Consider the following 26083-nt stretch of genomic DNA (forward strand, 5'->3'; position numbering starts at 1 on the left):
CAACGCTATTTTTTTCACGAAGATCATTCAACAATTATTTTCATCTAGGAAAAATCTACTATCACCATTGAAAGTATCATCACTTCTCACATCCTTCCTCGCGCCAAAAGAGAGATACAAAGAAAAAAAAAAAGAAGATAAACGTACGTATACGAATATGTTCGTGTAAACTTTCAGCTAAACTCATGGAAATTAATTTTCTCTGCGAACGTGAACTGTAAACACAATTTGTTGTAATATTAAAAAAGAAAAAAAAAAAAAAAAAAAACTACCAACTTAGACGTTTCATTCCAAAAAAAAAAAAAAAACAGAAAAAGAGAAATGGGGAGGGCGGGAAGGAGGAGGGGGTAGGTGGAGAGTTTCGTCCGTTTATTTTCAATAAATGATATTATACTATTAAAATGTAGGAGAGAACGATCCAATTGAAAGAAAATTATTCGTTTGATAACGACGACGTTTCGCTCATTTATTTATCGTCGTAGTTTAACATCGATAAGAATTAGAATTAAGATTTCTTTTCTTTTCCTCTTCTTTCTTTTTTCTTTTTTTCACCGAACCTTAATAAAATTTATATCACGTGTTCTTCGTGCAAGAAAAAGAGAGAGAGAGAGAGAGAGAGAGAGGAAAGAAAAATGTTGTACCCATATACGTGATAAGATAAAAAGTATCTCTAAGTCTACTAAACTAACCATAATGATCTGATTTATTTTACGAGCCTTCGTAGAAAAAAAAAAAAAAAAAAAAAAATAAAAAAAATAAATAAAAAGGATGAAAAAAAAAAAAAAAAGAAATAAGAAAGGACAAGGATTGCTTTTAGATTCGAGATTATTCTCAAGAAAGATTTATAAGAGTTGGATATCTAAGAGAAGAGAGTAAGAGATAAAAAAACATCTCAAACGACGATAAAAGGGAGGGAGAAAAAAAAGGGATGAACATTTTCAGAGAGGACGAACGCACAAAGTCAAAAAGGCAAAGGAGAGGAAACGAAAAGAGGAGGATCAGGAAGGTCGGGGAGGTGGAGGGAAGGAGGGAACAGGAGGGGAGGAAAAAAGAAAAAAAAAAAGATAAAGGTTAAGGATGAACGAACGGTCGAAGGTTTACGAGCATGCCTCGAAGAGATACTTATTAAGGAACTCTCATCCAGAATCGTTGTAATTGGATCCTTACAAAGGAGCAACAGAAGAAATAGCGGCATCTCGTAAAATACAATTCGGATTTGAGAGTGTCGGATGGATAAAGGGATAGGGGTAAAAGGGAGGATTCTTGACTAAAGTCCAAGAATGACGATAATATCAAAATGTAATCAAGAACAGACTTCGAAAGAAAAACGTTTATCCGCGCTAATTTCCTTTATAAATCTCTTTTTTCTTTTTTCTTCTTTCGTTAAACGTTTACCATGACCTCAAGAAAAGCAATATGCCATTTTATCTTTGCTATCTCTCTCTCTCTCTCTCTTTTTTTCTCTTTCTTTTTCTCTCTCTCTCTCTCTTTGTCTCTCTCTCTCTCTCTCTCTCTCTCTCTCTCTCTCTATGTCTGTCTGTCGGTCTCTGTCTCACTCTTATCCTTTGTAACATTTCCCCGATACTTGTACAAGGCATCAATATCTTCTAAGCCATCCTAAGAACCACAAAGCGATCGAATTCAATCTTAGATTTACGAATTTCCATTGTTGTTCATAGAAACTTTAATATCCTTATCCAAAATGTTTCATTAAACAAATTCAATTACTTTAAAATGAAATGAATTTTCGATAAATCATTTCTACGATGATACGAAATTTTATTCAAGTTATATTCATTTCGAATATGTTACTTTGATGTAGAACATAAATGGAACTAGAATATTCTCTGTGACAGTAAGTGAAACTTTGTATCTTACTTTTCTATCTCTCATCATCATATCTGTCTATAGAATACTTCGATGATATTTCTGACTTGTTTAACGTTGAAATATATTCGTATATTAGTATGAACAAAATTGATTTAAAATGATTTACATATATATATATACGCTTAAATACATAAGCTTATTTACTTGTACTACTTAAACGTCTGATCTCGTAAGAGTAATTTACTTATACCATTCAAATGGCTGACTTGTATCACTTAAATGTCTAACTAAATATAATGTATAGAAAACTGATTGTTACTACTTATATATATATATATATATATATATATATATATATATATATATATATATTAAATAAATACGAAGTCGCTTAATTATACGAAGAAATGAATTTAGGGTAGAAAATAAATAATGGAAGGGTGAACTATAATCTCCGCATTAATTCTATCGATTCCTACGCGGCATTTACTTTATCACGATTATACAGACGAAGGAATAAAGAGGATTACGGTATTAGTACGAAATCGTTCACTAAACTTTTCGATCGATCGTTCGATCCTCCACAATTTTCGTGGTCTTAAAATTTAAACGGATTTTCTCGATGAATCAAGGATATATTACGTATGAACCGCAAGAATCATTTTTATATTTGTGTTACGTGGATTAGAGAAAATTGATTTTTCTTTTATTTCTCTCTTTTTATTTCTTTTTTTTATTTTGCGAAAAATAAATAGTATTATCTAACAGCAAAGCCACGATGATTGATGATTCTTCTTATTTCTTTGCGAAGATTTATATTAAAAATATTAATATTTATTGAATGAAAAAATTCTATTTTTGATCTAAAAAAATAAACCAAAAAAAAAACAGGACTATCTTTAATGATTTCAATTGAAAGAAAAAAGAAAGAAGGAAAAAAATAAGAAAGTATATATATATATATAAAAGAAGTAAAATAAAAGAGACGAGAGATTAATGATGGATAATTAATACATAATATTTCTATATATTGTAAAGGAAAATAATTTATCAAGATCGATCAACTTTCTCTATGGTTACGTGAAACTCAGTCATCCTAGAAATTGATACAATGAATAGCCATGATGGACCATAGTAGATCGCCCATAGTAATTTCACACATTGGAGAAGACGACACGTTCGATTTTGAAGCAGCAAAGCTTGATGTCCACTTAAACGGGGAACAATTAATTTCACCGTATATTCAGTTTTACGCTCGAGAGTCTCTAGTATCTATCTAAATTACCTACGTCGAGCACAGTACCAACCAGTTTATGATCTATGAGCCTATCGAACAAGCTTCTCTAAGTAGGATGCTCTTACCTCGAGGGACATGCATCTCCTAGTCGAAAATCTCTGACCGGACAATATCTCGTTCATTCTGTTCGATTAATTTCAATCTTCATGCACTAATAATACGAAAATTCAAATTTATTTTCTCATCGCAATAATCAATTTTCTATATTTATGACCTAAAATAGAGTGGTACTTGCAAAATTGATCCAATTAACAAAATAAAATAGAAAATATTGATAATCTTGAATTCTCATAAGTGAAAAGAATCTTGAATTATAACAATTTTATCTAAATTAAAATATTTCTTCGTTTAGATCAATTCCTTTTTTTCTCTCTCTTTTTTTTTTTTTTCCATCAGCGACAACGTTTCATCAAACAAAAAAAAAAAAAAAAAAAAAAAAGAAAAAAAAGAAAAGAAAAAAAAAGGAACAAACAAAGGATACGTTTTAATTAATTTTAATTAATTGATACACACTGTGACATATTAAAAACGTTTCTTTTGACTTACAATTTTCTAATGCATTTCTAATTTATATAAAAATCTACCTTCCTATTTCATTAAACGATTGATATAACGTAAATAGTCAAAGGTACTTTCTAAATGCGCAGGTAACTATTCTTGTCTGAATATCGCGTGAGTAGTAGCAGTTTGTTAAGAGTCAGACACGAGTAGGCAAAGCTTGAGGCCAAGTACAATAGAAATAGAGAGGATAAAGTAAGTCGTTTCGAGCTTAATCCATCTACAAAGAGGATTAATTCTGCTTGATGAAATGTTAAAAATAATAAATGAAATTAATGACGATTAATTACACGAGAAAATAATGAAACCTTAGATATTTTTGTTTTCCTGAAGCCATACATGTTCGTTCTCTCTCTCTTTCTCTCTCTCTCTCTCTCTCTCTCTCTCTTTCTCTCTTTCTCTCTGTATACATATATCTGTGCATATACGTGTGCATGTGTATATATATATATATATATATATATATATATATATATATATATATATATATATAAATAAATATATAGAAACCATGTGAACACATAAAAGACAATTAAAAGAGAAACCTCGACGGATGAAAAGTCGTTATCAAAATGGTGTCACACTATATTCATCGTCTGATAAGAAAATGATCTTTTTGAATAATGATCCTATCACTGGGGGGCATAATAAAAATGTAATTCAGTAGAAAGTCGTTCGTTTTATACACCCGGACTAAGAAAATAATAATGGCAATGTATTGAAGTAGTTATAGCCACTTTTCGGAAGGGGGAACCGTAATTTTACTGTTTCAACATCCACATTGAAGGAGCTCTTTTTTCCTCTTGCTATTTTCTTTTCCTCTTTCTTTCCTTCCTTTTTTCTTCTCTTCTTCTTCTTTTTTTTTTTTGTTTTACTTTTTTGTTCTCTTTTTTCTTTTTTCCTTTTCTTTGTTTTTTTTTTTTTTTTTATCTTATCTACCTCTCGTGAGGGAGAGAGAAAAACCTTGCGAAACTTTTACCATTGGTCTTAATTTAACTTCGCACTTTTTTATATGAAAAAAAGAAATGGAGAAACGAGACTTTACTATCTTAAATATGGGTTGATCGTGTTAAGGGTTTCATTTAAAATAAAAAGAAAAAAAAAAAAAAAAAAGTAAGAGAGAGAGAGAGAGAGAGAGAGAGAGAGAGAGAGAAGATAATAATACGAGTTCTTAACAGCATCTTTAGATCATGTTGTGTAATCTAAATCCATACTGAGATAAAGAAATATAGAAAGAAGAGAGAAAGAGAGAGAGAGAGAAGAGAAAGAGAGTAAAAGTTGGTCAGATATGAATTATAAGAAGAGAAAGAATATGAATGGCACGACCTCGTTACGTTTAAGAAGAAAGGAAAACAGGGACTAGTAACTAATGAGACACCACTAGTTACAATTGTCATAGTAAATCCAGGGTTAATCTTCTAATGCATAACATTTCACAAAGTTCTGTTAACATTGATCAAACGTATAAACAGTTACAAAATTTTACTTACGTTTGTATTATTATTATATACGAAAGTAAATAATAATTGTTATTAAAAGTGAAATATTAAATTGATAATATAAAAGAACACAATCGTATTCATTGTAGGTGATGTGATGTGTTTAACAAAAAAAGAAAAGAAAAGAAAAGAAAATGAAAAAAAAATAAAAAAAAAAAAAAAAATAAAAATAAAATAAAATAAAAAGACCGAGAAAAATGTAAAATTTGTGATAACGAATCCGATGCACTTTTCTCAAATACTGTTAACCAAATATCCAGTAACACATTTTAGTAACGCTTCAGTTAAATGGAACGAAGAGACTACAAAAGCCGTTGGGTATATTAATATACGATTTTGTATCTCGGAAAGTTCGTTTGTATGCTAATCGAAAACAATTTGGTTCAAGAGAACAAATCAAATTCCATCGTAAAATTTCATTCTATACAAATTTATTATTTTTCTATATACTAAATATCTATCCATCTATCCATCTATGTATCTATCTATCTATCTATATCTATGTGTGTGTGTGTGTGTGTTTGTGTGTGTAAAAGAAAGTGAGAAAAGTTATCTGGAAAAGTGACAGAACATCAATAATACGTTCGCAGATACGATGAAAAGATTTTTGAAATTCCTTTAACTCGTGAGAACCCAGTGAGAAATTCGTGGAATTTCGAGATATCGAAAGTTCACCGAATTGCATCGTTGAAAAAATTTATGCTCTTGTAGAATGTAATTTCTCGAGAAAATTCCATCATTCTTTTCTCTTTCTTACTTTCTCTCTATCTCTCTCTCTCTCTCTCTCTCTCTCTCTCTCTCTCTCTCTCTCTCTCTCGTTCTCTCTTCTTCTTTTTCACAAAAACATTGCAGTAAAAAAACCCGGATTTATCCGCACGTAGATGACTTTTTTTTCCAAAGTCTCCTCATTAACTTCTCATTAACGGATTCCTAACTTATCATTAAAGGATCGAATTTTGATGAACTAATTTATCTCGAGAAGAATTTTCAAAAGAAAATTTCTCTATAAAGTTTCATGGCTGAACATTTTTATTTGCCAATTTATTTGTTCAAATATAATCCGAATGAATAAATAAATGGAAGAAGAAAAAAAAAAAAAAGAAAAAAGAAAAAAGAAAAGAGAAAGAAAGAAAAGAAAATACAGACACACGCGTGCACACGAATAAAAACAAATAAATAAAATCAAAGCGTAAATATAGAAATGATTTTGTGCTTATTATTACGAAATGAATACGAATCGTAGGAATTTTTATGATTATCGTAAAAAGCTTAAAGCTCATAAAACATTGACGTCTGTATCAGCAGGTATGGCACACCCCTTATGATTCTTTAGCCGGTAAGAAAGGAAGTGTATTGGCTTATGAGTCAGGGCTTGGTGTTCATAGTATGGCATATTGCGGTCAGTAGGACAACCTTAGAATTACAAGAGAGACTTATGACATGAAAGTGATACCGCAGAACAGGTTAACTCGAACAATTAATTTATCATCTTCAACACCGTTTACATATGCATTTATATGCTAATTCATTGCTAAGAAACATTCCATCAATTATATTTAATGTCATAACTGTTACGTTTAATTTTATTAATTAAATCAAAAAATTATTATCAATCTTTACAAATGTAGTATAGCTCACATTGATTTAACAAATTCAATGTCATTTTATATTTCACATTGATTATCCACGAGAATGAACGTTCTATGTGCCTATGTAGTAACCTGTCAAGATTTTGATGACGTTTTATTTAAAATGGAGAGAAAGAAAAAAAGGAAAAATATGAAGGAAAAAAAGAGAAGAAAAGAGAGAGAGAGAGAAATGATCAAAACACGTCCGAAGTTTTAATAAACACGTATTTAATAATCATCCTATTCGCGTTAATTAAAGTACCTGTGAACAGTTGAAATGTGAATTACAAGTGGCACGAATAAAAAATAATAAATATTTGATAATATTAAAAGTTTAGTACTGAAATAATCGAACGAAATCAATTAATGATTAATCAGTTTATTAGATCAATATTTTCTCTATCTATTTTTTCCTTTGAAAAATATATTTCATAACATGGAGTAAAATCTAAGACAACGTTAAGATACTTTCTTCTTACTTCGATATAGATTAAATCAATTGCTTCTAAGACGTAGTTACAACTAAGCGATAAGCAATTAAACTTTGTGAGAACGGGGAAGAGTAATTAATCACGAGTTAAAGTTAGGATAGTTCGATCAAAAATCTATGTCAAAACGTACATACATGCACATAAATAAATAAATAAATAAATAAATAAATATATATATATATATATATATATATAGAGAGAGAGAGAGAGAGATCGTTTAATCAAATTTAGATGTAACATGAAATACAAGAATCCTTTAATGTAGAAAACAAAAAAAGCAAAGCGACATAGTCAATATAATTGTCTACAATCTGGCTAATAACACGTATCAACGCCAACCTAGATTTGTACGTGTTCAGGGTATATAACTACGTAGAAACACATAAATGAGAAAAAGAGAGGGATAGAGAAAGAGAGAGAGAGAGAAAGAGAGAGATAGATAGAGAATTAAAAACAGAGATAGAAAATGTTCATGAAAAGCTTGTTTAATTTTCGTAGAAAGCTACAAAATCGATTCACTGATAATTGTCAATTTGTATTTGGCATATAAAAATTGTTACTACTATTTTATTGTGCATGCATATATATATATATATTTCTTTTGCTATCAATTCTTTTTTAAAATTCAAAGCTTATTCATAATGACATTAAAGTATCAAGACAAAGCTCATCATTCTCATTACCATTATCAATCAATTTTCGAATTAGTGAAATTTATCGTATTTCTATCTACCGTCAAATTATATATATATATATATATATATATATATATATATATATATATATATATCTGCATATTCGAAAATCATTTTATGAATATCATAATACCGAAATGTGAGAGACATATTGTATGTAACTGATGTGACTTTTGACCCAATTGTGAATTATCAGTATCATGGTATTCGTTTCACGAATATATTGTTAAACAAGTTATAGTAATTTCTTTGATAGAATTATAAATTTCCTTTTTATAAGGTCATATTGAAATTAATGAATTTTTGTAATATCTAAGTTACAATTAAACGAGAAGATTATTTCTAAATAGTTTAATCAAAATATAATATATAAGTAAAGGCAAAACGTGTATAACGTAATGAATTAATTTAGGAGCGTACAACGATTAAAATCTTTTCCCACGTTATTTCGAGATATATACATATAAAGTAAAATGCGTGCGTGTCTATTATAACGAAGTTACTTACTTTTCAATTTAGATAAACGACAGTTGTATAAAGTTAGTTCCATAAAGTTGAAGTAGATATCACGTGCCTTTTTGATAATGATAACCATGTCCAATCAGTAATGCATGAAAATTGAAAACACTAAAAATAATATCATAAGAAGTAACTAAGAATGTAATTTCAAAAAGCAACGACAACTGAATAAAAAAAGAAAAAAATGAAAAAAGAAGAAATATATCTAAGGAATGAGAATTTTGCAAAGTCAACTTCCTTCCTTGATTCATCAACGTCCTCTTGTTGTTGTGGTAAATAGGTAAAACACATTCGAGATTGCAATTTCCATCTCGGTGAATAGATTGATATTACTCAGATTGTATGCGGTGGCTCGTCAAGCCCATCACCTCTGAAATTGCCCACGTGGTATATAAGCTTACTGTAGATATCTCGTGAGAATAGAAAAGAGAAGAGAGAAGAATGTTACCTTCGATGTGTCCAAATGTCGATTCTCAACAAATCTTACATACATCTCTCTCTCTCTCTCTCTCTCTCTCTCTCTCTCTCTCTTTCCTCTCTTTATCTCTCTTACTATAAAAAATTATATATATATATATATATATATATATATATATATATATATATATATATGTTTTACTATCTCTCTCATTTTTTCCGATTTGCTCGAGAAGGGCCAACAAACGTAATATTTAGATCATCTTTTACATAAATACTCCTTCCTTTCAAACTTTCTCTTTCTTTATTTTTTCCCGTTTCGTCTAAAATATTTGAAATATATTCAACTCGAAGATTAAACGATCTGCTTCCTGCAAACTTCGATAAACAAAAGGTGAGGCGAATGAATTTTCAATCTAATTGCGTTTCGATGCAAATGAGAAACTGAAGAGAGTTAGATGACAGACTTGGAAAATAGATAGAGAGAGAGAGAGAGAGAGAGAAAGAGGGAAAGAGAGAAAGAGAGAGGCAGAAACGCGTCAATAGTTGTGACGTACTTTATTAATTTCGATCAACTCGCTGTTAATAATGATCGTATGATATAAATACCATGTATAAAAAAAAAAATAGAATTAAAACCTCTCTCTCTCTCTCTCTCTCTCTCTCTCTCTCTCTCTCTCTCTCTCTGCGTGTATATGTGTTGTCATTTTCAGTTTTGTTTTGATTAGAGAAAATGATCGAAAACGATTTAGCACGTAATATTGTTGAAGTTATTTTCTAAGTGATGTGGCTCGGGCATTGATCAGACTGATGGATTACTCCATTCTGCGGTAGGTCTAATAGCGTTAAATCATTAATAGGCTGAGTAGCTCGATTAGAATTTATTATTGTATGTGTATGTAAGTGTGTATATATTCATCATACTTGTGTATATGCTAGTGTGTCTCGTAATAGACACAAGTGTCGTAATGGAGATACGTTTGCACGAACTTCTATAGCCATCCATCCATCGAAAATGGCTGCTCATGTAGACATTGTTTTGTGGACAAATACATCTTCCCATACTGTCTATCTATCTGTTTATCTATTTATCTATCTATTTATGTCTGTCTCTCTCTCTCTCTCTCCTCTCTCTCTCTTCTCTCTCTCTATTTCTCTCTTTCTATCTCTCGTCTCTCTCCCTTTCCCTCACTCTCTCTCTCTATCTCTCTCTCTCTCTCTTATTCTCTCGACATGCTTGTTAGCTTTTGCCTAACAATGTAAAGGAATCCTCGTATAATGGATTATTAATTTCATTAATGTATGAAGAGGAGTTGCCGATACTACCTTAATTACTAGAACCAACGGCAACCTGTTATGTTCATTAAATGGCTAACAAGGTAAATGATTTTTTTGATCGTTATTCTCTTTAGTTTTATCGTTAGTCATTATGAAATTTAAATATTAGAAGAAACTAGATCTAAAGATAGAAATTTTTCAATCTCACGAAAGGATATATTAATATTAATAGAAATTGTTGATTTTCTTTATTTCATTCTTATCATTTTTACTTTCCATATCAAATACTTAAAATGAAACCCACCTTTCTTCATTTTTACTACCAATTCCGGTTACTCTTAATTTCGGTCTTGCAAACATCAAATATTTCTCATTATATCCTGAAAAGACTTGGGGATGAGAGACGAGAGAGAGACGAGAGAGAGAGAGAGAGAGAGAGAGAGAGAAGGAGAAGAAAAAAAAACAGAAGAAAGAAAAAAAAGAAGAGAGAGGGAGAGAAAGAGGGAGGAAGAAGAATCTTTCACTCTGCATAACGTAATTAAAAGTTTTCATCACTTTCTCCTTCTTCATCGCGTTCTTCGTTAACGTAAACTTTTACTTTAACGTTTTTCTGCCATCGAAGTTATAAGTTCACGTTGATGAATTATCACGAGAAAAATCTTCATTTTCTCTTCAATTTTCGATTAACCTGATCTTTCATATTTGACGACTTAAGAATAATGTCGTGACTTTTATCTCCTTCCCCTTGCTCCGCCTCCCTCCCTCCCTCTCTCTCTCTCTCTCTCTCTCTCTGAGATCTTCCAAAAAAAAAAAAAAAAAAAAAAAAAAAAAAGAAATAGAAAAACAGAAGAAAAAAAGAAAAAAGAAAAAGAAAAAAAAGAAAAAAAAAGAAAAAAAAAAAGAAGAAGTAAAAAGAGAAAAAGCAGTAAAGCTTTTCTCTCGAAGTTGCTTTTAGCAATGTACGAAAGAAAGCGTGAGTGCTCGTTCGAACGAAGGAAGTACAAGATACGATCTCTCTCTCTCTCTCTCTCTCTCTCTCTCTCTCTCTCTCTCTCTCTCTGTATATCTATATATATATATACATCTGTATATATACATATATATATATATGTATGTAAACACATAGATAAACATGCACGCACACATTTCTGTCGGAATCCTTTCCGTTCCTGACCGTTTTCATTCAACGAAGCGTTTCGAGAAACGGGATCCCTTTTGGTTCGCACGAGCTGCCATGTCGAACGTCGACTATACTCGAAGTCTTACAAGTAAAAAGGGATCGCGTGATGTAATGCTTGCTTTTCGTATGTATATCCACGTGGAACGACGAGATAAACGCGTTCAAGGGAATAAGATAAAAAGGACGGTCGAGATCCAGTCGAGCGAATATGGATACACAGTCTGCTGCCAAGATATGCGTGTAAATTTATCTTTAAACTTATTCCACGCTCGCTATATATTATTTCTAATATTCTCAAAGTTAACCGCTTATTCCGCAAATATTCCATTCTTTTGTCTTTTCTTTTTCTTTTTTTTTTTTTTTCTTTTTTTTTTTTTCTTGATAAAAAACATACAAAGTTAATAGTATTATGATCAAGTGATACTTCAGTAATTTTAATATTAGTAATCCGATTAACGAGAAAGGAAAAGAGAGAGAGAGAGAGAGAGAGAGAGAGAGAGAGAGAGAGAGAGAGAGATAGTATTTATATTTTATCTTACTAAATATTTTTTATTTCTTTTTTTTATAAATTAATCTGATAAGATTCTTCTACGAAGAGCAATTTTTTTGAAGAACTTATTTTTCAATATTATTCTGTATTTAATTTTCGAATTTTTGGAAAAAGATAGAAATAAGGAAGAAAAAGAAAAAGAATAAGAGGAAGAAAGAAGAAACGAAGGAATTCTATACTGAAACTTTTTTCTACTTTTTCGATCACTTTGTCAAATCGATTCCTCTATCCCCCTCCTCCTTACCTCAAAAAGAAAAAAGGAAGATATAAACATCCACACTTACAAGAAAATACCATCAAGATACAATTTCTTCTATATCTTAAAAAGAGTAAGTCTATCCATCCCCCTTCGATAAGTATCACGTTTCCACTTGTTAAACCTATACACATTTCATCCATCCAAGCTGCTGTTACTGACGAAGGGAATAAAGACCTCATGACATAACTTTGTTACGTGAAAAGATGTTCCCTGTCATTAGCAAACTTGTTCGAAACAAGTTACATTTTACAATTGTTCAACGAGTTACATTTTAAAGTTGGATTTATTTTTCGAGAGAAAGAAAAAAAAAAAAAAAAAGAAAAAAAGAATAAAGAAATCTTTAAGTGCGATCACCTTTAATTAATAACAAATTGTATTCCTATTGAAATCCAAAAAAAAAAAAAAAAATTCATACAACAGTCGAATTGTATAATATAACAGAAAGAAAGAAACGAACAATTAACAATCTTTTTAGATAGAGAATATCAAAGCGTAGAAAGGTAATCATGAGACTTTATTTTTCTTTTCTTTTTTTATTTTCCCCCTTTTTCCTTTTTCTTTCTTTTTTCTTTTTTCTTTTTTCTTTTTTTTTTTTTGTTACTTAATTGGAACGAAACGACAATGCAACCATTCTATCTCTCATTTCATTCTACGCAGCAAGACTTTTAGTGTAACGAGGTATACGTTTATATTACGAACTTGGGGGAATACAATAATTGGGATGAGATAAGAAATATGTCTTATTTAAGTATTGTCCTGCATTCTTCCTATAATTTCTTCCCTTTTTCTTTTTTTTTTCTCACTCTTTCTTTGTTCTTCTTCTTTCAATTTTATAACAATGACGACAAAAAACGAATAAGTATAGTCCATCGAAAGACGATTAAAAATGAACGATTTAAAATGATTCGTATATTACAAGTTAGAACATTTTGAATAGAACTATGGTAATAATTCGAATCTTGGTAAACGTAACACTGACCAAGACATTGACAAGTTACTTCGTTAATATGACGAATAACGTAATTTATCATTGATCAACAGAACATATCTTGATAGATCGATTTCCATTATTCTTACGAAGATAAATTTTCCTTGAAAACGATTTAGATATTTTCCCCGTAAATTACTAATGTTAGTCTAGTCTCATCAGTTTGAGAATCACGTTCGAATGAACAAGCCCGAAAGTGTTTGCTCGAAACAAATCCCACGTAGATACCCAGTAGATATATACCTATATACATATATAAATATACATAGGCACGTATATAAACAAAATATATACATATATATATATATATATATATATATTTAGTTCTAGATATATATATATAGATATATCTGTAGATATATATATATAGATATATCTGTAGATATATATATATATATATATATATATATATATATATATATCTGTAGTTCTAGAAAATGCTTTGGAAATGTATCACGATTTTAGTCAGACATTTGTGGTTATTTATGGTACACATTAAGTGTAATTATCGTTAACGTTAAGCCCCGTTTGTTGTCTTGTGCGTATATATGTATGTATATAAATGTGTGTGTGTGTGTATGTATGTTTTATAAATTATACTCTAGAGAATATATGAAAAAAAAAGAACAAAAAAAAAAAAAAAAAGAACAAAAAAGAAAATATTTTAAAGGATAATGTCTCTCTCATAAAGGTAAATGAAATTTTCGTTGAAGAAGTTTAGCTTTTAAAAAATAATAAGGACGCTTTTAAAACTTATTACTATTACTCAGCTGGAGCTGAAAACAGACAGCTGACATCTTTGGCCTTTCTTCTTCTTCTTCTTTCTTTCTTTCTTTTTCTTTTCTTTTCTTTTCTTTTTTTTTCTTTCTTTCTTTTTTTTTTTTTTTTTTTTTTTTTTTGAAAATATTCTTAGGCTTTGGTACTTCGATTGCTTCGGGAAGTATTGATGGTGTCTTGATAACACGATCAGGCCTCCTCTCTGGGAAGAGGTTGGTACCTCCTCGCGTACTCCATTACCACGAGGTTAATCTTATTAGCGCGTGTTGCATCCATCGCATCTGTCTCTTCTACCCTCTCTCTCTATCTCTCCTATTTTCGTATTATAAGTTACGTATATATATATATATATATATATATATATATATATATATAGAACTATTTTATGTATATATATATATATATATATAACTTGACATTTATAATTGTTTTTTCATCAGATTTTTTAAGATCCAGATTTGTAAAAAATTTTGCATTTATATTGACAATCGTTCAGAATGAAAGTTAGATTTACATTTGATCGAATGAAGGTATTATTCATCTCTTTCTATATATATTTTTTTTTTTTTCACAAAAATTCAATACGATTAGTTCTTCAGTGTTTATATATAATTTCTGTTTTTTTCCTTATTTTCTTTCTTTTTTGCTTTCTTTGTTTTTTTCTTTTTCTTTTTTTTTTTTTCTTTTTTTTTGTTTCCAATAGAAAATTCACAATAATATGTTGAATAAATATAAAAAGAAGAAAGATACATTGGATAGGAATGACGATTTGATGCATTATCGTGAATTCAGATTCGATTGCATTTAACACACGACGTAACATCGTCAATACAATTTTCGATATCGCCTTTATCTGGTACATGACGTTTACCGTATAAAGATGATCACGTTAGATTATTCAATCAGCATGGAAAACGTTAGCAGATAGAAATATCAATCGATCGAATCTATATCTATCTATCTACCGATCGATCTTTTCCAATTTATATGTTAAACTTTAGATTATGCATTTTCTCTATCGTAAACAATATCCCTGAAATCGAATCTATACAAATGGTTTATGACAAATCGAAAACGATTTGAATTCGATGTGAAAATTCCTCTTAGGGGAGAATATTAAACAAAATAAAAATATATTTATTTTATTCATTTATTTATTTATTTATTTATTTTTTTTATTTATTCCTTTTTTATATTTTTTATGTTTTATTATAATTTTATATATATATATATATATATATATATATATATATATATATATTTTATATATGTAATTGTGCGTATAAAATTTTCTCATCCCTTCGCACGATCGTTGAGATCTAAGAGATAAAGAGAAATCTAAAAGGGTAAAAGTACTTGAGTTCATTCTAAAGACTTATCTTTCTCGTCTCTTAGTAACTTTGACGATGATGGGTCTTGGTATTATCACAAGTAGATCAGTAGAACATAGCTTTCTGATAAATATTTCAAAGTTGTGGAAACAAGTTATAGAGCGTAGGGAAATCAACAAGGGAAGTCATTTTCGTTGGCGAGCATCGGAGAACACGTTGTTATCTCCTTCTTCCTTCCTTCCTTCCTTCTTCCTTCCTTCCTTCCTTCCTTCCTTCCTTCCATCCTTTCTTTCTCTTTCTCTTTCTCTTTCTTTTGTACTTTCATATATATATATATATATATATATATATATATACGTCCTCACAAGTTTTCATTCTTTTTAAAATGGTATAAGTGAATTGTTCGAACGAATGAAAGAAAGATAAGAATTATTTTTTCTTTCTTTTTCTTTCTATCTTTTTCTCTCCTTTTTTTTTTTCTTTCTTTTTTATTATTTTTTTTTCCTCCCCTTTATATCCCACATCAATGTATATAATCGATTATTCTTAAGACAATTATTAAATCATATATTATTGAAAATAATGAATTAATATATTTAATAAATATTGAATTTGGATCGCGAATTATGTGAAATTTAACAAAATAAAAGATTTCTCTTAAAAGCGGGGATGAAAAACTCATAATATTAAACAGTACGATAAATTTGAAATGAAGAGTTCGTTGAAGCAACGTAAAATACGATTATTCATTCGGAAAGAAATATTTCAGTAGTTGCAAAATAGAAAAGGTACATTTAAAGGTGTATAAAATTACAAGATTGTTTGCATAAGGTAAATCTTTGTTGCGGAACAACCCTCGTTCTTGAAAATTACAGTTGCCGGATTTTCTCTCTTTTGTCCTTTCTTTCCATTTCCCCCGACCTTTCTTCTACCTTTGTTCGCCATTGTTATATTCCTTTCTGTCTTTGCTTTAGCCTCAAAAAGAAATCAAGAAAATCTCTAAAGAATGTCAATACGTATATCTCATTCATCCTTTGAGAAGCGAAAATTTGATAAATTTGTAAAGTATCAACGAAAGTTCTCTATCGAGATTACCAATTTACCCTGGGAATAATTTTTTCCAAGTGATAACAATGATAATCATTGAAATTCAAAAGATTATTATTAAAAATAATTTTAACGTTTCAATCAATCGTTGAGAATTTATTGATATTACTGTTGCGATTCATCGGCTTTAATTTTAATCAGTAATAACAAATTAAAAGAACATAAACAATTATTTTATTATTAATATAAATCTTATAAAAAGAGAAGAGTGAACAAAAGTAAAAGAACAAGAAAAAAAAAATGTAAGTCTAATCCAAATAATAATCTACATATTAATCGGTTTTTAATAATAATGATATATTGAAAAAAAAAAAAAAATAAAAAAAGAAGAAGAAGAAGAAGTTTCATTTTAATTGGAATCACGATAATACATTGTTAAAAATTTGATATTGTAATTAAAATAACTTGAATTTTCTTAGGACTAACATCTGAAACGATCTCTCCAATAAACATTTCCCCTTTATCGTCGACTGTCTGTTAGTGACAACGACAAGCAACCCTGAGATATTCAAAGTACTGGTTGAGTTGGTACACACGGGAAATCGGTTTGAGAACGTTCGACATGAAATTGTCAGAAGGCTTCGCGTGTCACGTTTGCAAGAAACATCAGCGTCGATCGTTTAAACGTTTCGAAGTGAACATCAATTGTATAGTCATTCAGTTCTACGAGTAATGTAATGTGTGTGTGTGCATATGTGTTTATACATATACATATATATATATATATATATATATATCCTTGACGAGATGTTACTATCACATTTCTTCCTATGATGACATATTTTATGCTTGGAAATGTTCCAAGATAATATTGTAGCACGTTCACCTAAGTTTCTCCTATAGCTCATAAAGGGATTTCTTGCGATAAACTTGTTGTGCTCTCGAAAAGATGAATATATTGTTTTATCTTTCGTTAAGGAGACACGTACACGTAACATAAAATAAATACGATCCTGTAAATCTTTAAAAAAGAAAAAGAAAAAAGAAAAGAAAAGAAAAAAAAATCTATCTCAGCTTATGGGAAAAACATTTTCGAACGGTTGATTATCACGTATATTACAAAATTTATGGGTATGATTTATAGATATCTCCGATACTAGAAACCTCCTTCGATAAGATAAAAATAAATCTTCATGAATCTGTCGATATATGTATGAACGAATGGGAAATAGGGAGAAAAAAGAATAGAATTTTTATCGTAGCTTTAATTTACGAAAGAAAAATTGGCCGAGAGGCAACAAGTCAGAAGAAATTCAAAGATATCTGTGTTGGAAGAAAAAAGAAAGAAAGAACAGAGAAGTAGTGGGCATGTTATAAAAAGTCTTAAAAATAATGTCGATATTCTGGTTGACCGAAGAAGCGAACGATAAAGAAGATAACAAGAAAGTTAAAAGAATTGATGCTGTGCAATGTAGTGATTAACTTGAGAAGAAAAATGTCTTTGACGTTTGCGACGAAAAATCTTCTTCGTTATTTCGATAAAGACAGAGAAAGAAAAAAAAGAGAGAAAGAGAGAGGAGAGTATAAGCTCAGTCCTAAACGATTCGATATCTCAACAATAACACGAATGTGAAGTAGTAACATACTCTCCTGCGGCTGCTATTCTGGCAGGAATAGCCTAAATCCAAGGTTCGTCCGATCTCCTCAGACCAAATAGGAAGTAACCATATTTCCGGCTGGCTGATTGCTTTGTACCGAATTGCATTCTCAGTACTACTTGGAGATACGATTTCCTTGGGTTCCTCTTTCTTTCTCTATCTATCTATCTATCTATATATCTCACTTATTCAAAAACCAGTTTTGAATACGAATTCATCACCTGAGTATTTTTATAAAATTGAATGGAATTACTTGAAAATCTTAGGTAAATTAAAATATTTCATTGAATTTTTCAATATATCTATTTCACGTAACTCTTTAAATATCTATCAATTAATCTAAATTGTCAAAGTTTCAATGTGAATTATTTGACGCGACATTTCGTTTTTTTTTTTAATTTAAATATAATTAGAAAAATATTCGAAAAGAAAAAGAGAACAAATTTCATTCAGCCAACGTGCAAGGTGATATGATTCTAGAAAACTTGTTTCAATTTATGTGAGTTGGCATACTCGAAGAGTACGAACACGTAGGACATGTCAAATAAATCTCGACTGAGAACAATGCGGTGACAAGAATGAAACATTGTTCCGGTTAGCCTTTTAGGCGAAATCCAAGCTGAAACAGAGTACGTACGTTGGTGTAATAAAATCCTATGAATAAGAGAAGGCCAAACAGTTGGAAACGATGTGGTCAAAAATTTAAAGAAGAAGTATTTACATTTTCTCAATTTATTTCTTTTACATTCCTATCAAATTTTATTTTATTTTTATTGTTTTTTTTTTCTTTTTTTCATTTATTTTAATCATCTCTCATTATGAGATAAAACTGATCTTTATATTTTATAAATAAATCGAAAAATATCAAATTTAATTATTCATATTACTATGTATCTTCTAACGAGATTAAAATGAATACTAAATAATATATATATATATAAGATTCTTAATTTTCTCGATTATTATTCAGGAAAGATAGGAAAGATGAAGATGAAAGTTTTAAACAGCAAAAAAGAGCGCGTATGTGTATATGTAAATGTGTGTAACCGTATATGTGTGTGTATTGAAGGTACTTTAAACGTTCAACCGAGTAAAAAGTTTATTTAAGTCTCGTGACGCTAAGTCCTTTTGACGCAGTTTTGCCTCAAGGCTACCTCTACTCGTACCTTCTCAGTCGAAAATCGACCAAATGAACGCCCTTTCATCCATCCAAAATATCTAATAACATTTTAACATAATCCTATGTCATATAATCTCGTATAAAAAAATTCCCCAAAAATATTATTTTCTCTAAATTCTAAAACCTTACATATCTCTCTCTATTACTTCTATGAAATAATTATAAATATAATATTTGAAATAATTATAAATCTTCTCGTATTAACATTTATCAATCGAAATGTGAGCAGAATCAGCGTCAAAAGTATCTAGTCTCTTGTAGTCTTTTACAATATGAAAAAAAAAAAAAATAAATAAATAAATAAATAAATAAAATTAGCCTAAAAACTTTCGAAAAAGAGTAAAAATTGATTCTTTGAAATTGGCTAAGAATCTTTATTCTTTTTTTGGACTATAAATATACCGTTTAATAAATTGTTCATTGACACTAAAAAAAGAGAAAAAAAAAGAAAGGAAAAAAGAAAAGAAAAAAAAACAGACTGATACGAAACATATAGATTAGAATGATAGGTCAAAGGTTAAAATTGAGCTATTATAGAATGAGCAAGGGGAATACATCGAAAATAGTCGGACTGATATCAGCAGGGCTGACGTGAGAAGTTGAAGGAAAGAGAAACGGGTGATATAGAGACAGGGTCACCGCACCACTCTGCCGCACGATTCCCACAATCCTCTCCTCTTTCTCTCTCTGTCTCTCTCTCTCTCTCTCTCTCCCTTTCTCTTTCTCTTTCCACCGCTCTCATCGATCACCGGCTATTTTCAGATGGCAGAAACACATTCAACCATTAATTGCTTTATTTTCAACGGCCATCGTCCCACCGCAACGCTACGTTAAGTTACGTTACGTTACATTATGTTACATTACGTTTTACGTGCCCTCGACGACACGCTTAACTATAATGATTACCATGTTTAATAACATTACGTTGTTACTTACAATATCTTCAATAGTTCACGAAACATATTTCATTTATTATTATTAAACAAGAGAGAAATTTTTTTCTTCTCATTGATCGTTCATTTTTATTATTTAATTCAAGAATAAATTTAATAAACTTGATGATTCTAACTATTATATGTCATTATAATGTTAAAATATCTATAGAAACTCTTTGAGAAACGAATAATTGATTATTTAAAAATTTTTTTTTAATTTAATTTAAAATTCTTTTCGTCTGATTTTAATAATTCATTCGTTCGTTCGTTCATTCCTTCGTGCAAAAATTTCGTGCCTATTCAAAAATTTCCTTCCGTTCGATCGTTTGGAAAAGAAATAAAGGAGATAAGCCTTAAATTGAAATTGAGAAATAATAATAATAATAATAAAAAAAAAAAAAAAAAAAAAAAAAAATCTTTTCAGAGATTTTCTCGGAAAAATTGAAAGAGAAAGTAAAAAAGCGGGAAGAGAAAGTAAAGCTTAAAAAATTAAATCAACAACGGACTTTATACTAATGTCTATCGATAAATGTCAATCGAATTAAAACGAACCAATTTTCTTTTCAATTAATTCAACGATTCCAAGATCAATATCAATTAAAAAGGAAGGATTCAGTGTTTACATTCGTTTTTCCTTCATTGGTACTCAAAGCTTTATACAATGGATCTCGAATAAATATTTTATTTTGATTATTTAGAGACGACGAAAAGATCTTGAGAGATACTTCACTATCCCTTTTCACTGTGTTTCTTGCATTAAAACACATGTACGTGTAGAAAGTAAGAGAAGATCAATTGTTCGAGTAGATACTTATTGTTAGATATATATATATATATATATATATATATATATATATATATATATATATATTACGTTTCGAGACGATACCTAACTCGAAAGTATACTTAAGTGTCTGCACGTAAAGAAGAGTTTTATGAGATCCGACATTCCTCCCACCCTCCCTCCTTTAATTCAACTTTCAACATCATTTTCTTACGATGTTGAAAGTTAACGATTACGATTAATAGCCTTTTATAAAATATCTTCATGTTTTTATAAATTCAATAAAATCGATTCTATTTCACTCATATCACATATATCGTAGCAATGAGTGTGATCATTTAGGAAAAAAGAAAAAAGTAGAAAAAAATAAATAGAGAAAGACATAGATAAAGGCATGTCAAAAATGACAGGACCAATCGGTGAGTTATCTCGTATTGAAACGATCGAGTATCATGGTTCAGTTTTATAATTGAATTCCTCACGAGACACAGTGGAACGTAATCGTTGAATTTATATGCATATCGGTTCTATATTCTAATCTTTAGATTTTATTCATTTAATGCGACGAAATTAATCGCGATAGTATAGACAATAATAAGGAGAGTAAAAGAAAATAGAAAAGAAAAATAATAGAGAAAAAGAAAAATCACAAAAAAAAAAAATGATCTTAATAGCTCTATTTAATTTATTTAATGGAATGAAATTAATCGTGAAAAATAGCCAATAATACAATGGAACTTTCAAAGATCCTTATAGCCAGTTATTTAACTTTTCTTTTAAATGAATTGAAATTAATCGTGAAAGTGACAACAGAGAAACTATTTAATTATTCTTTGGTAAATACGATAATTCTAAGCAAACAGATAATAATGATTCACACGGGAAACTAACTAAATCCTATCTCCGACTAAACGATATTTATTTTTCTTCTTTAAATGAAAGTAATGAAATTGATTGTTAAAGGGAAAAAGAAAAAAAAACAAGAAACGAAGGAATCCCTCAGTCTATCAACTCTATTGAATTTTTTTTTTATGAGAAACAATGAAATGAATTGTATAGGAATAATCAAACTTAGGAAAAAAAAAAAAAAAGAAAAAATGAAAAAAAGGAAAAATGTGATGGACTGATGCTATTAACGGTACTACTAATAGATCTTCATAATTTATGTTTCAGATCAAACAGTAGAAGCTCTTCGGAAAATTGCGAACGTGACAAAATGCTTTGAAGGACTTCACGGAAGAGAAAGGAACGTTTTCGCCATTGAAGTTCTTAATATTGTCGTCGAAGAGGAAAAAGTTCTCTCTCTCTCTCTCTCTTTCTTTCTCTTCTTCTCTCTTTCTCTTTCTCTCTCTCTCTCTCTCTCTTTTTCTCTCACACTATTTTATTCTCTCTTCTTTTTTTTTTTTTTTTTCTAAGATTTATCCTTCAAGAACTAAAGTTCATCTTCGAATTCCTATCAAGCAGATCGTCTGACATAATATCCGTCCGTATTCTTCTGCCATTAATCGTCAGCTGAATGTGTCCGATTTACGAATCCTACTAACTTTCCTTCTTAAAGTAATCTATCAGTGAAACCTTCCTAGAAGAAAACTTTACTTCTCTTCTTTCACGTGAATTTCTAAGGACACGTGAGACATTACTGTTTTTCTCCCTGAAACGAAGCTTTTTCACAAGAGAGACAAGTGTATCTTATTGAGAGAAAGAAAAAAAGCGAGAGAGAGAGAGAGAGAGAGAGAGAGAGAGAGAGAGGAAAAAAAGAGAGAAGAAGAAACGAACGAATACGAAGATAAGTTTTGAAAAAAAAAAAAGAGAGAGAGAGAGAGAGAGATTTAAAAGTATCGAGAAAGAAGAAGACTTTCGAAATTCATTTAATTGATTTCTATTCGATGAACGAAAAACAAATTTAAAAAGATCCGTCGATAACGAAATAATAAAAACAAAAATTTTTTGGATCAACGACGACGACGACGACGACGACGAGATATTTCTTCTTCCTTTCCAAAAAGATAATTTTTCTATTTGCATCCCTCCCTTACAAAAGAAGTATAAACTGACATTGAGTTATATAGAAATAAGAGAAAATGAAAGTTCACCGGAAGTTGATATGATATAAAAAGGAGAATCCATTAGAGCACCCTATTTGGTTTATGCTCTACGGGCAAGAAGAAAAATTATCGTTGTTGATGTAAGCCAAGACCAAAGGAAGAATAATATTCTACGGTTTCTTCGATCGATCAGATTATAATTATCAATCATTCTCGTTGATTAAATATCATTGATCCTTTATATATATATATATATATATATATATATATATATATATATATATATATATTCATAAAAATTTAGGCTCCAAAGTATATTTTTCTTTTTTTATATGTATCTTATCTTTTATTTTTCTTTTTTTCTTTTTTTTTCTATTTTTTCTTTTTTTTTTGCAAATTCTTCCTTAAATAAAAATTACGTCGATATATACAAAAGTTATAATGATAGTTTATGATGTGATGAGGTAAAAAGTTTCGTTCTCATTAAAATTGATCGATCGATCGAAGAAAAAGATCCATAGAAAAAATTTTTAATATCCTTTTGACGATAGGGACTAAGGTAATGTGAAAAAAAAAAGAAAGAAAGAAAGAAAAGAAAGAAATTAAAAAAAGAAAAAAAAAGAAAAGGTGAAAGTGAATAATTCGATTAGGTCCATCTTTTCAAAAGTAACATTAATCTATGGGAACAATACCGATGGAGCAAACTCGACGAATCGAGACGAGAACAGCTGGCTATTAAAGGGTAGTCGTGCATGAAACGGAAGTGAAGAAGAAAGGGAAAAAGGACGGCCTGTTTTGGCTTATAATCAGAGAATCGATATAGTGACTCACCAGATCGTATTTAATATCATCGACACGGAACTAATGAAACGAGATTTGCATTTTTTAAAAAAAAAAAAATAAGAAAAAAAATTCAAGAAAGAATTCAAAAGTGCAAATGTGTCTCTTCTGTTTTTCTTCTTTGTTGAATTTGTTTAAAAAAAAAAAAAAAAAAAAAAAACAACAAGTGTGGTGGTATAAAAATAATTCAATGTATGGCTGATGGATTGTATAGCCCATCGAAAATAATTCAAGAGAATAACCATAATTCTTTTTCTTTCTCTCTTGTACATTTTTAAAGAAGTGAGAATACCATGAACGAATTTTGATCGATAAAAAAATCATAATAATTGATTATTATTTTCTTTTTCGTTATTAATAATGTTAACCAAAGATATTCTTTACATTGATTCGTACAATTTAAAATCATGGCGTCTATCAGTGAAAACGTCGTTGGAATTGTGATTAGTAAAAATCAAAGTACAGTGTCTTGTGATATAATAATCATTACAAGAGACATCGTAAAAATCGATTGATCGTTTATTAAGTAAATGATTTATAAGTGATAAAAAGTGGGGACGTTCGTTCTAAATAATATTTTTTCCGTCATTTGTTCGATGATAAAAAAGAAAAAAAAAGAAAAAAAAAAAGAAAGAAAGAAAGAAATCATGTGAACTGTTCGGATAAAATATAGCGGGGAGAAAACTCAGATTTTTTTTCTACCAATCCAATCGAGTTCCTAAGAACGAAGCTGATCAAAGTAAATCGTTAACATCGAAGATATATAAGATAGTCGAGTGGTATACACGGTGGGAAAAAAAGAAAAAGGGAAGAAAGAAGGAGAAAATAAAAAGCAAGAATAAAGAAGAGTGAAAAAGAAAAAGTCATGATGCAGTCCTTGGAAAATTCTTTCGATTCCATAAACAATTATCGTTGGAACACGTCGTTATTATGGTTCGACAATTACACCTTCGATAACTTGGTATCTAACGATACAAACTCGACGGATCTCGAGTTGAGAAATCAATTCATACTGCCATGGTGGAGACAGATGATATGGAGCTTGCTATTTGCCGGTATGATCATTGTTGCTACCGGTGGAAATCTAATAGTGATATGGATTGTCCTTGCGCACAAGAGGATGCGTACAGTAACCAATTACTTCTTGGTCAATCTCAGTATAGCAGATGCCATGGTGTCAACGTTGAACGTTACATTTAATTACATTTACATGCTCAACAGTCATTGGCCATTTGGTACTCTTTACTGTAAGATTTGCCAGTTCATCGCGGTACTCACTATTTGTGCGAGTGTCTTCACTTTGATGGCTATCTCGATCGATCGGTAAGTCCTTGTTTATATAATTTTTATTTAACAAATAATTTTCTACGTGTGCATTTAGGTATGCGTGTATGCATCCAAGTATATTTAAATTCGCTGACTATGACAAATTCGTGGAGTATGACAAATTGTTACTGAGTTAGCAAGAAAATTTCAATGGTATAATATAAATCTCTCGGTGCGTTACGCCCTGTCAAGTTCGATAATTAATATCTTTTTTTCTTTTCTTTTCTTCTTTCTATTTTTTCTTTTTTTTTTTTTTTTCCGTAACATCTTGTATCCTTCATTTCTTGGCCAAGTTCTGCACTATTTTCGTTACGTATATGCAACAACCTTGTGCTTTTTTAACCTAAAGTCTCTAAGATCGATGAGAAAACACATTTTCTTTCTGTATGCGTATGCGCGCGCGCGCGTGTGCGTGTGCGTGTGTGTGCGTGTTTGCACGTCTTCGAGAAAATTTAAGTGCTAAAATTGGACTTGTTTTGTTAGGTTGGTAGTTACGTCAAACTATATGGGTTGTGTTCGTGTTAACAGAAGGGATCAATCGGATAACACGAAAGAGATAACTAGAATTGAAGGAAGGAAGAGGGTGGGATCGAGGAGAAGAGGTTAATGGGAAAAGAATGAGAAAAGAAAAAAGGAAAAGAAATAGGAAGAAAAAGAAAAATAAACTGGAAAGATAATAATTTTAGAAATAGATATAGATAAAAATAAACATACAAAATTAGCTAGAAAGAGATAGAGATAGATAGGTAGATAGATAAATAGATAGATAGATAGATAGATAGATAGAAAGAGAGAGAGAGAGAGAGAGAGAGAGAGTAAAAGAGAAATGTTGAAACATATCGAAACTGGAAATTATCCGAATGAAATTATTATCAGCGTGGGTGTTATCGAAGTATCAGGAAACATCTGGTAGAGCTTTTACGATCCCAATGGGTGGTCCTTTGCCTGGAAGAAACAGACTGAGAAATCGA

General features: G+C 30.0%; 1 protein-coding gene and 1 long non-coding RNA gene across 4 annotated transcripts in view; both read left to right on the forward strand.

Moving 5' to 3' along the window:
• Positions 1-22662, forward strand: part of LOC124429174 — a 34272-nt gene extending 11610 nt beyond the window's left edge. Inside the window, exon 2 of the long non-coding RNA XR_006943386.1 lies at positions 22075-22662. This is a non-coding gene — a long non-coding RNA (uncharacterized LOC124429174). The remainder of the gene's footprint in view (positions 1-22074) is intronic.
• A 136-nt stretch (positions 22663-22798) lies between these two features.
• Positions 22799-26083, forward strand: part of LOC124429074 (tachykinin-like peptides receptor 99D) — a 31284-nt gene continuing 27999 nt past the window's right edge. Inside the window, exons 1-2 of one of the 3 annotated variants that reach the window (XM_046973871.1) lie at positions 22799-23086; positions 23498-25109. In XM_046973871.1, coding sequence (XP_046829827.1) covers positions 24652-25109 — 458 coding nt within the window. In that variant the 5' untranslated portion in view covers positions 22799-23086; positions 23498-24651. Of the gene's footprint in view, positions 23087-23279; positions 25110-26083 lie in introns of those variants that run through there. The other 2 variants (XM_046973872.1, XM_046973873.1) reach the window with 2 other exon arrangements.

Source organism: Vespa crabro, chromosome 14 (assembly GCF_910589235.1).
Source record: "Vespa crabro chromosome 14, iyVesCrab1.2, whole genome shotgun sequence".
In the NCBI taxonomy this organism is placed as follows: domain Eukaryota; kingdom Metazoa; phylum Arthropoda; class Insecta; order Hymenoptera; family Vespidae; genus Vespa; species Vespa crabro.